The 12,732-nt window shown below is 39.9% G+C and overlaps 1 protein-coding gene across 3 annotated transcripts in view; it reads left to right on the plus strand.

Annotated features, from left to right (window-relative positions):
* LOC143344679 (uncharacterized) overlaps positions 1–6,881 on the plus strand; it is a 79,127-nt gene extending 72,246 nt beyond the window's left edge. For all 3 annotated transcript variants that reach the window (XM_076770951.1, XM_076770954.1, XM_076770953.1), the window contains one exon: positions 133–6,881. In XM_076770951.1, coding sequence (XP_076627066.1) covers positions 133–254 — 122 coding nt within the window. In that variant the 3' untranslated portion in view covers positions 255–6,881. The remainder of the gene's footprint in view (positions 1–132) is intronic.
* The last annotated feature ends 5,851 nt before the right edge of the window (positions 6,882–12,732 follow it).

Raw genomic sequence — 12,732 nt, forward strand, 5'->3', positions numbered from 1 at the left:
ATATTTTCAAAGTCACTGAAACGGTAGAGGCGGGACCAACCGCGTCCGTGCGGTTACCTAATAGCAAAAACGTTACGTAATTTTTAACAACTCGGTCCAAGCGAAACGTTTGATGTGATTGCGCTGTTACAGCGACGGGGCTTCAGCTGTTCATCGCGAAAGACGGGACGACAGCGCTCGGTAGCCACGAGGTGAAGAGTCAGATGCCCGCGGGTGTGTTCAAGCAGGTGGTGATGGAGGAGAACAATAGGTAACACGAAGCTATCGTGACGAGGAGGCAGTACGCAAGACAAGCCAGCGCCACGTTCTCGTTGGCCCTGGTGCCAGAGCTCGTCTACGAGGCCAGCGAGCCCCGGTAGTTACGAGGAACAGCGATTACGATGTATGCCGGACGAGGGAATCGTCGAGACGGAGAACACCGACGAAACGCGACGCGAATGCTACACCCCCGACGCCCGTTGCCCCCGAAATTATCGTTTGTTTAGTTTCGTAGCCGACTCCCCGACGTTACGGTGCTTCGCGGCTTCCGGAGTCGCGTTAAAACCGATCACCGATTCCCATCAATTCATTTTTCTTCTTCTTAAAGATCCTTCGCCGCCTAGAAGCTTGGGAACACTTCCTGTTTGCGTGGATTGCCGGGAAAGGCGAGTACACCACGGTACAAAAAGATAGCACAGATTAAGATTTCCGTAATTCTGATTTATTGCAACCGAAATTTGTCCCTGCTCATTATTTCAGAATATATTTATTAACGGATACATGTAAAATGAACTTTATCCATCTAATTTTATTTAAATTGTACTTTTGCCAAAATCTAGCGGGACAAAATGATAGCACATAGAAACTTAAAATGTTAACAAATCTATGAACGATATTTTCTATTTAGTAGTTCGTTGCACCTCCTTTAGAGTTTACAGTGTTAAGTTTTTCCACTCCTGAATACACTTAAATCCATAACAGTCTTAAATTGCCTATCATTCTTATTCAATAATGTTGAAATCTTGCTGGCCAGTCTAGAATTTGTATCTTTTTTGCGGTATGAACTGCGGTGTTATCATGCTGGAAAATAACTTTATCTATTCAATTTTTCACTAATAAAGTGTATGTCCATGTTCCCATAATATCCAATACCGGACCAAATCATCAGCCGCCATTTGTCGACGGCTCAGACTTTGTTGCTTCGTCCTTAAATCATGATAATAATAATTCAGGCCATCCTGACCTTTCGCCATTTTTCCCTCATATGTATATGTTTCTCCGCGAATCGCAGACGATTAGCTTTATGTTGCTTATTCAACCGCGGTTTCTTTTGCAATTTTTTTCTTGCTGAATGTTTGCACTTTTTTAAAACGCGTCTCACGTTCTTCGCGTTAGCGTCTATACCAACATTGTGTGCAATTTGTCTCGCAGTCATCTTTGAATTTAGTATTGCCCGTTTATTTTTCTTTTCCCATCATTTTCTGGATCTTTTAACAAATTCTGTTTGTAACTTTTGATATTTGGGCCACTGAATACCGCTTATCCTTTAATTTCAGTATGCACTGAGGTTCTTTCCTCTGCCCATTTTCATTAATATATTGCCTCTTGTAACAAAAATTAAATAACAGAGTCTTACTACGCACTTTAATAATTATGATTCACGTTCGACCTTTGTTACTCCGTAGCTCATATACAGCTGAGAAATGTAGATTTTGTACTTGTGCTGTCATTTTGTTCCGCTTGCATACCACAATATTTACGTTTTCATTTGCAGAATTCATGCGTAATAACATAAAATTTGTGTTTCAATCAATTTTTAATACGAAACTGTAAAAATGTAAGACGTGCTATCTTTTTGTCTCGGAGTGTATGATCGAGCACTGCTCAGATAACTGCACTGTGCAGTTAGGCATTAGTTCCAAGAATTGTGAGGATAAATATTTTCTTAAAGTGTATTGATAGACCAAGTGTCGAGATGTGCAAAAAGATTTTCTGGAACAGGTTCTGATGCAATTATGTTGTTTTGACTTCTCGCAGTGTTTACCAGAATGACAACAGTTGTACTGTGTAATTTATAGCGACACGCTGCTCGAAATAATTACAGCATCACCTTCTAAGTGACTCGGAGGTTCGTTAACATTCCATATGGTAGAACCTTGATCGTTGACAAGTGGATGGGTCGCTTATTCCATATGAAAATAACAGGTAATAGTAACTACAATTTAATGCAAACTGTTTTATAAACGGAAGTTTGTATTCGTTAATTGCGTTGATACTTGTATATTAAACTTTTGTAGCATTTCAATATTACTTAGCCAGACGCGCGGTAAAAATATTATCGCTTAAAATACACGGAATATCGAAACGCGATTGCCTGATAATTTCGAGCAGCGTCTCTAAACAGTTTTAACCAAAATTGAAAAGACCAAACGTAAGCATCCGTGAACCTTTTTCTATTTGATCTGGTTGAATAATCCTTACGTACATTTACATTCGACTAAAAGTTTACACAGTTGAATAGCAAAGGCTTGTCAAACATATTCTCAAAGCTGCGAATAATCTCCTTAACAATATATTAATTAACATTTCCAACATCCAAGAAAGGTGGTAACCAACTTCGATCATTCAGAAAATTTTTTATACAGGGTGTTCATCTCCTGGGAAAAATTTTAATGGGAGATTCTAGGGGCCAAAATAAAACGAAAATCAAGAATACCAATTTGTTGATGGAGACTTCGTTAAAAAGTTATTAACAATTGAATTAAAATATTTCGAATCGTTTTAAAAAAATTATTTTCAGTTGCGGAGGTCCATTACCATCATTTTTGGTGAACAGACATACCCTCGAAATTTTACGCATTTTCGAGAAAAAAATTCGAGAAAGTGGACAAATTTTTCAACGAAATTAAAATATTTCGAATCGTTCTGAAAAAATTATTTTCGATTGCGGGGGTCAGTTACAATCATTTTTGGTCATTACACATACCCTCAAAATCCTACGCACTTTCGGGAAAAAAATTCCTTACCGAAAATCTAATTAAAAGACTGACAAAAAAAAAAAATTTCAAATCGATCTAGAAAAATTATTTTCGGTCGCGGGGGTCAATTACAATCATTTTTGGTCATTACACATATCCCCGAAATCTTACCCACTTTCTAGATAAAAATTCGAGAATATGTGAAATTTTTCAACGGAAAAAAAAACTTTCGAATCGTTTTGGAAAAATTATTTTCGGTTGTGGGGGTCAATTACAATCATTTTTGGTGAATAGACATACCCCCGAAATCTTGCGCATTTTCGAGAAAAAAATTCAGAATGGGCGGAATTTTAAATATTAATAACTTTTTAACGAAGCCTCCATCGACAAATTGGTATTCTTGATTTTCGTCTTATTTTGGCCCCTAGAATCTCCCATTAAAATATTTCCCTGGGGTGACTGAACACTCTATATAAATATTCCCTTAAAAACTCGTCTTTTCCGGAGCAAATTCGAGTTGACTCTGTTCAGTTTCCAAGACGGTGATCGAACGTTGAACGGACGCGAAGTCCGAAACGATAGGCGGGGGAAGGGGTGGTAGGACGCCTCTAAGAAGAGGAACGAGCGCCGGGGTCGCGTTCGCAAACGAGGACTCGAAAGCCGCGCGTATTTTCTTCCGTTGAAGTCGAAGCACAATGATTCCCCCGCGAGCGTGCTTCGAGCGAGGCGAGACATTAGTCGATAAAATATTTTAGAGACTACGGTGTTCTGCTAAGCGCGCGTAGCTGTACAAAGAGAGCGAAGCGAGAAATACAAAAGTCGCGAGAAGCCACTACGCGAGCAGAGCTGGGCAGAAATCCTTGTTCCAACGATAGACAACCAACAGAACATGTAGCAATTTATTGGCGACCTGACAACATTTTTAATTTCATTTCACTTTATTGGAAATTCGTATCCGGACAAGAGTTCTGCCCGTCCGTGGTCGCGAGTGCCCAGCGATATCAGGATGTTAAAAATTGTTGCTTCGCGTCGTAAATATTAACTAATTCGTCGAACAGCGTGCGCGCAACGACGCTTCTATTTCTGCCTGTGTTCACGGTTCCTTTGTCGTCCGCGGAACGATCAGTAGTTACTAATAGCGTGGACTTCGACGTTCATTTTCGACGCCTCGACGAACGGATCGAGGACGGCCCCGTTTGAAAGCGACCATGCGAGTCGCCCAAAGGCGTCGAGCGTTACGTACAAAAAAAAAAAAGAAAAATAAGAACTAAAGCGATTTGATTTCGTCTCGCGTTCGCTATCGTTTAAGGTACAATTTAATGTACAGGATGTCACGCGAGAAACGGAGCACCGCTCGTCTCCGGATCCATAGAAATTTATTTACTTCGGGCAATCGTGTCTATATAATAACGTTTATCGTTTGGAACTACATCGAAGAGCGAAGGGGGCAACTGAGTACTCCGTTTCCGTCGCGACATCTTCCGTAAACGTATACAGATATGTTAACTAACTCGGTTCTTCTCTTCGCTCGCGAACCGCGCGGACACGCGTCGATGTCTCCGGCGTTTACGAAGACGTATTTATTTTTATTCTCGGATTTACGCCCTCCCACTTTATAGTATTCCGTGTAATATATTGTCGCGCGCGGTCCCCGGCGACGTGCCCCCCGGGGACCCCGATTACGTATTTTTTTAGATTTTACGCTGCTGTTGTTTCGTTCGCGGATCAGTTTTTAAGAGGAAAGAACGTCGCGCCGCGTCGAGGAGATGTCGAACTGTTGCGTATCGTGCCCCCTAACCGCGGGTAACTGCGATTCCAATTCGCTTTGACACTCTTCGAGTCGGTGGAACGAGGTTCGGCCCCAACAAACAGTGCCACATTATTTAATTCTCGAGGCTGGACGTTTTCCGTGATATTACTCTCTAATTATTACACTCTAAATCTCTCTCTTTCTCGCCCGACACCTTCTCCGCTCGTCGCCCAAAACAAAACGGGACAAGGCTCGCCTTCGATTTTTCGTTCCGGTGCAATCGGCGTCTGCATTAGCGATTCGTTGTATATATAGCCGTTAGTAATTGTTACGTAGGTAAATGGCTGGTGTTATTCGCGTGTAGCGAGTAGAAGAGATACAGCGAACTCGATAGAAAACGAGGCGAGAAAGCTAGGACACCGTTCGAGCGTCGATAATCAACAGGGGGGATAATTTTCTATATGTTTCGGGACGTTGTGGTTCAAACAAAATCAATTGGCTGGTCAAGGCCACTCGCCACACTCTAGATTAATCGCTGTAGACGCGACTTCCTCTTTGTTACTTTGTAGAGTAGGGTTGCGACTCTTTTTAAGGGGGTGTTCTAGACAATTTTTTATCGGATTTCGTCCCATGGTTTTGGACTATATTTAACCCCTTAACGCTCATATTTTTCGAGTTAACCACGAGTGATCAGTTTTCTTTATTGGATTTGTTTCTAAAAATGCGGTTTTTGTTAATTACAATGTTGCATCTAACGTATAATTTGAAGGAAAACAAATGTTATCGTTCCTTAAAACGTTAGATTAACTAGGTTTACGGACACTCGTTGCACATTTTTTTATTGTAATTCGCTACGTTGACAGTTGCATTAAAATGCAGTTTTTCTTTTAATTAGAGCATACATCCATATCATTACATCAATTCAATTCAACATAAATTACTAACAAATAATATTTATGAGTCCTATAACGTTAATGGAGTATTGCTGTCTAGGCTGTCATTTCTTCGGCCTTTTTTTGTGATTTTTTTTTTAACGACAGGTAGGTTCTTTTGCAGTGACATTTTGCAGATATATTTATTCGTCTTACAGGTATGTATAGTATTTTTTTCATAAAAAAATATTAAAAATTGCGAGAGTTATAGCTTCTTGTTTTAAAAAACGCATTTAAACTGGCTTACGTGATATCTCAAGATCTAGCAAACCGATTGACTTCAAATTTGGACAGAATATTCAGCAGACGCGCCTTTATAGCTGGAACTAGAGATTCAAAAAAAATATTGAGTTTTACTATTTTTTTCGATACGCTAAAGACAAAAGGACGCGTCGCCATTTCTTTATTTATCAGGATTTTGACTTCTCCCTAGTTCCTGCTATAACTACAACCTTCCTTATGAAGATACTTTAACCCCCGCTGTTTCAAATTATCTGGAATCCTGGAAGCCAATTGGAGCACCTTTTCCAAAAGAGCCATTAAATAAGAAGTTATAATTCCCACGATTTTTAATATTTTTCCATGAAAAAAATATTGTACATGCTTATAAGATGAATGAATATATCTACAAAGTCTCAGTACAAAACAGCCTATCTATCATTAAAAAAAAAATCACAAAAAGGGCCGTGAAATTGACAGTCTAGATACCTCCTTAAGTTTAGAATCTGAATGCGTCAAATCGACGCGTACCGTAAACCTAGTGTTAAACATCGTTTTTCAAAGCAGTTAAACTCGAGCATGAACGTGGTCATGGTTTGTTAAAATTGTACAAAAATTTTTACAGCGCTTCAATGCTTGATTATCGATTTTTTGTTTTCGTTAGTCGTCGTTTGTTCCGAACGTGTAAAGAGTGACTCAAAATACATTTCACGCGCGCTCCGAGTCCCGGTGTAACTTTCGAAATCGGTCGAGCGTGGCCTCGGGGAGTTCGATGTATCTCTTCTACCCACGATACCGTAATTCTTTCCCCCCCGATCACTCTCTCGAGTCATCTGTAACCGCGCCAGCGTACCGAAAAGCGCCGCCGCTGAGCAAACTAAAAACCTAAGCGAAAGAAACGGCAGAGCGAGAAGACGGGGAACCGTTCTGTATATACATATAGGTGTGCCTGAAACTTTGAGGGGAGCGGCGAATACTTCCAGCGGCGCAAGGACGCCGTGCGAAACGGTGTAAAGATATATATATATATATATAAAAAAAAAGAAAAAAAAAAAGAAACCAAGTCTTTAGGAAACGAAAAAACGAAAAAGAACGAGCGTTACTCTCTTCCTGGATCCTTGCGACCAGCCCTCGATTCCACGTAGACTAAACGAAATGACGCAAAACGCAAAAAAAAAAAAAAAAGCCAAAAAAGAAAAGTGTGAAGCTCTAGTAATCGTGTGCACAAATCTGCTTTCGCCCTGAACTTCCCGGACGATTCGGTGATTTCCCCAACGTTGGAGGTTCGCTTCCGGTCCTGTTACATACCGCCACTGAACTGTAAGATATTCCCAGATTTCTGGTGGTTTTTATTTTTTAAGTCGAGGATTCGTAGAAAGATTTTGTATATTAAAAAGTATACAGAGCAACTCTTTCGTGGTAACGTATAAGAAATTGACTCGTATTTATGCTGTTTTGCAATAATGTTAGTAGGTTATATTGTTAAATAATAAATACTGCGAACGAAATACGTTCACCGAGTTCTGTGAGATGTTTTATAATTTTGTGAGTGGCTTACGGTTTCGTTGCGGTGTGTATGCAACAGAGAACAGTATTCGCGAGGTTCGTTTATGGTTGTTTACGATTCCCTAGTTCCATTCCCCCTTCTTGGACGTACGAGGCTCTCGCGGACAGCGGTAATTATTTTCAGGCGACGACCGTTTTCGAACGCTAGACCTTAGGAGAGAGACTTTATTCAATGACGTGGATCGCACAATCGACGGAGCAACGGACGAAACGATCGATAGATCCTGTGACGGTCCGATCGTACCCGTTCTCCCCCTACAGCAGTGTTTTCCAAAGCAGGGGGCGTCACGAAATGCAAACGAGGCGCGAGAAAAAAAAATGTTTAACGCAGAAAAATGTGGATAATTTAAACGTCTATATATTTGTATTAATATATTGATCATCGGAGTTGAACAGTTGTAGGAGTATACTTTTCTTATATCATTTAAACCTCTTCAGGGACGAATCGGTTTCTATAAAATTGAGTAAAATTGTTACACATGGGAATTTCATTTATAATTAATCTACGTGCATCCGCTGTCCTTGAAGAGGTTACATATACCACTTATTTCATTTAACATCTGCCTCCATCCCTCAATTTTTAGTTCAAGATAATTTTAAATATTCACGAGCTTTTGTTTTGTATCGCATTTGTTTGCAATGCATAGTGTTTTATAAACGTGTGAATAATGTTATACAGGGTGTTCGACCAGCCCTGAGAAAAATTTTAATGGGGGATTCTAGAGGCCCAAATAAGATGAAAATTAAGAATACAAATTTGTTGATGGAGTTATTAACAATTAAATTCAAAAATTTCAAATTGTTTTGGAAAAATTATTTTCGGTTGTAAGGGTCAATTTCAATCATTTTTGGTGATTACACATACCTCCGAAATCCTACCCAATTTCGAGAAAAAAAATCGGGTAGTTGCCTAAATTTTTCGACGAAAAAAAAAAATTTTAAATCGTACTGGAAAAATTATTATCGGTTACAATGGTCAATTGCAATCATTTTTGGTGAATAGACATACCCCCGAAATCCTATCCACTTTCGAGAAAAAAATTCCGAAAGGTGTGAAATTTTTCGACGGGAAATAAAAATTTCAAATCGTTTTGGAAAAATTATTTTTAGTTGCAGGGGTCAATTGCAAGCATTTTTGGTCAACAGACATAACCCCGAAATCCTACTCAGTTTCGAGAAAAAAATTCCTTACCGAAAATATAATTTCTGGCCAGAAATGTCTGCCCGAATTTTCATGCGAATCTTTAAAACGTCATAACTTCTGAACGGATTGGACGATTTTAATGTTTAAAAAAGCAAACTACGCGTATTTTGGCGGAGAATATGTACAAATCACAAAAATATTCGAAAAGTTGGTCCTTGAGCCCGCAAAATGAGAAAAACCCCATAAAAATGGTCGAATATTCAAACAGCCATAATTCCCACAATTGTGAATATATTTCAATGAAACTTTTTTCTGAAGTAGAGCTCATGGGTACCTACAAAAAAGTATTAGAGAACTTTTCTGTAGGGCGTCAAATAAAATTACTACAAATGAAAAAGGAATTTTTAAGAAAAATCGACAGGGGGGGGGGGTGCCTAAATTTTTCGACGAAAAAAAAAAATTTCAAATCGTTCTGAAAAAATTATTTTCGGTTGCGGGGGTCAATTACAATCATTTTTGGTGAATAGACATACCCCCGAAATCCTGCCCACTTTCTAGAAAAAAATTCGAGAATGTGTGAAATTTTTCGACGGAAAAAAAAAATTTCAAATCCTTCTAAAAAAATTATTTTCGGTTGCAGGCGTCAATTATAATCATTTTTGGTGAATAGACATACCCTCAAAATCTTGCGCATTTTCGAGAAAAAAATTCAGAACGGGCGGAATTTTAAACATTAATAACTATTTAACGAAGCCTCCATGAACAAATTGGTATTCTTGATTTTCGTCTTATTTTGGCCTCTAGAATCCCCCATTAAAATGTTTAGTCAGTCAAAATTAATTGAAACTATTTAATTCCGAATTAAGTAAACCAGATGCTACAGAAATTCTTTACGTATGAATTTCAGACGGAGGAATTCTTTGTTCTAAAATTCTTCAGCGAACATCAAGGACAGTTCTACTATGAAACTAATGAAGCTTCATCTTCAGGCCCCCAATGTTCCCCCAAAGTTCCTTATTAATCTTTTAATTTAGCTCTTTAGAAGTATAGGAGAGACAAAAGCATTTATCGTTATGGCCGCCATGATTTTTCCGGTACTTCCATGACAATAAATTGCAATATTAAAATAGTTTAATATTCCTTTTTTTTTTTTTTTTAACGTGTTCGCGAGGCCTCGACCTTTTCCCCTTTCCCCTATCTCCTTCGATGAATATTAACGTTGTGATATTTTACAATATTGTAACGATTGCTCGTTATCGCCTCTGTGTATTAAAAATTGTATTACGAACGATTCACTATGATTTTTTAAACTGGCTTTCTAGAACGCATAAGCTCCGTGTTTTGTCATTTCTTCTTTTTTTTCTCTGATTTATAATTGTCAACGTATCTGTCGGTTCCTTACTTTTTGTGAGATGGACGCGAAACTATCATGTGCTGATAATAACACTTTGAAAATCAGACGAGTGTATTTTATTTCGATCACCTCTCATCGAGTCAGGCACTGGACTCTTGGATAGAACAAAACTAAAGATAATACAAAAGATTTGAATCTATATTTCCCCAAACGATCACCCATCTTTGTGTAACTTCCAAATCTTAAACATAATTCCGTATCTAACCCAATGGTTGGAAATCCTAACCTTAAATACTTCGAGGCAAATGGAACTATTCAAACGATCAGCTGATCGAATAGTTTACGTGCAAAGAGTAGGTCAGTCGGTGCTCGAGTGTCGATAACCCGAGTTGCGACTAGATAGGATCATAATTATGCCAGTAATCAAACAGGTGTATTGGCACGAAGGAAATAAATCAAAGAAAATTATGCTGCAATCTCTCGATCACGGCCCCATACGCCGGACGAAATTTTTATAAGAATTGATTAAGAATAAAAAAAAGAGACACCAAATACATTCGACGTGATACGTTAGCGTCTAATCCCGGTCGCTGGTACCCATTTTCCCCCAATCAGGTTCTTTTTAACGAGACTGGTTTTTTCGTCGAGTTGCTTAAACCGACGATTAATGTGTCAAATCACTAGCCATTAATACTGTCGAAATACGTGCTTGGTATCTAAACACAAATTTCACAGCTGAATCGTAGGGAAATTACATATCAAATAAAAATGGGTGTTCTTTTATTTCAAAGGAATTCGTGCAAAAAAGGAACCAATTAGTTAACCCTCTCACGGTTTATTGGAACGGTCGATTTCGCAGAAGGCAACGTGCAGGTGACGAGCAACGTTGGCTTGGAATTTGTGTATCCGACACCGGAGACATTTATCTAACTGCACGTGTCCGTTTCTGCGACGTTGCGACTCGCCAAATGAATATGAATACAGAAGATTGTATAGATTAGAAAAGACACCGGGAGACAAGGTTACGTGTGTGTTTTATCAGCTTATTTTGTAAGATTCCACGAGCACCGAGAGCCTTGGAAAAAACACTGAACTATGAATTACACGCTCGTTAACCTTTCGGCGTAAATTTCGTCAACTCCAGGCGGGATCGGATTACGTGCGTTCTTGGACACCGTCGCACAGCACGTTACCGAATTTCAAGGTAACTTCAAACCGATCCTTACAAATCGGGGGGCCCAGAAAGAGGCACAGTATTACCGAGAAACACCGTGTAGCAATTTCAATGTTTGTTCGGAGTCTGTTCGTTCAACGCGAGATGTTTTATGGTTTTAAATAGAGCATATAAAGTGCCGTTTATACGCACGTAGCTATATCCGGAAAACCATTGCAGTGTGTCTTTGACCCGTCGATGGATCTATCGCGAAAAAAAGTTGATCGAGAACCAGGAAGGGGAAACAACTTACTTTCTCTGGACGGATCCACGGCGCTATGACTTAACATCCGTTCCTACGTACTGATACCAGAGATGGCAGACGGAGGCCCGGGTGCACCGTGGACACCTCATTCCACTTTCTCACACTACGTGAGATCACGCGTGCATACGTGGCTCGTACAGTTCGGAGGGTCGACAAAGACACACTGACATATGCCCTCTTTCTCGATTCTCCGAAGCTGCCCGAAGTAATTTCCGACCGTCTCGTGGGAGTTAGAGAGGAAGGCTCGCATTTGCCTTCTCGCTCTCGAACAACTGAAATCCGACCTTACGTCAACGACATAAAATTTTTTTTTATTGTTCCTATGTATCAGCGTACATATGTATGTACATTATTAATACAATTGAGTATAAATAAATAACTGAATGAATTTAACTGCAGGTCCACCGCAATTACTGAACCCTGCAAATCAGTCCTGGTTTCTATTTGTCTCTGATGGCCTCTGATGACCAGTGCTGACAAAAGCAGAGAACTCCCGACAACTTTTTACACCATATAGCGACTGTTACTCACTGCTCCTGATTACTGCTTGCCTCTGCATGCCTTTGCTGGCCTCTGCTGACCACCGCTTCTATTTCTGACAACGTATAACGATTACTACTGACTTCTGCCAGCCTCTGTTGGTCTTTGCTGATCTCTGCCAGCGTGTGCTTGGCTTTGCTGACCACAGCAGGTATTTCTGACAATGTGTAACGATTAATACTTGCTACTGCATGCCCCTACAAGTCTCTGCTTGCCTTTGCAGGTCTCTGCTTGCTTTTGCATGCCTCTGCTGACCACTCCTGATACTTCTGACAACGTATAACGCTTACTACTTGCTACTGTTCGCCCCAGCTGACCTCCGTTTATATTTCTAACAACGTATAACGATTACTACTGACTTCTGCCAACCTTCGCTGGCTTCTGCTGACCACTGCTGATCTCTACATGCCTCTACTGGTGGCTAACTTGAGTTTCTAGGTAATATCATAAAACTGTTTTATCCAGTTATCCTTTTTACCTGAAGTACAAGGTGAAAAGTACGAGATACAAGGTACGACTACATGTACTTTTGCATTTTCTTACAGGCCTTCGCTGGCCTCTGCTGGCCTCTGCTGACCACCGCTAATATTTTTGACAACGTATGACGATTACGACTGACTTCTGCCTGCCTCCGCTGAACTCTACTGACCGCTACTGACCACTCCTGTTACTTCCGACAACGTATAACGATTATGACTGGCTACTGTTAGCCCCTCCCAGCCTCTGTTGGCCCCTGCTGACCATCGCTTATATTTCTGACAACGTATAACGATTACTACTGACTTCTGCCTG

This window comes from Colletes latitarsis, chromosome 8 (genome assembly GCF_051014445.1).
Source record: "Colletes latitarsis isolate SP2378_abdomen chromosome 8, iyColLati1, whole genome shotgun sequence".
Classification (NCBI taxonomy): domain Eukaryota; kingdom Metazoa; phylum Arthropoda; class Insecta; order Hymenoptera; family Colletidae; genus Colletes; species Colletes latitarsis.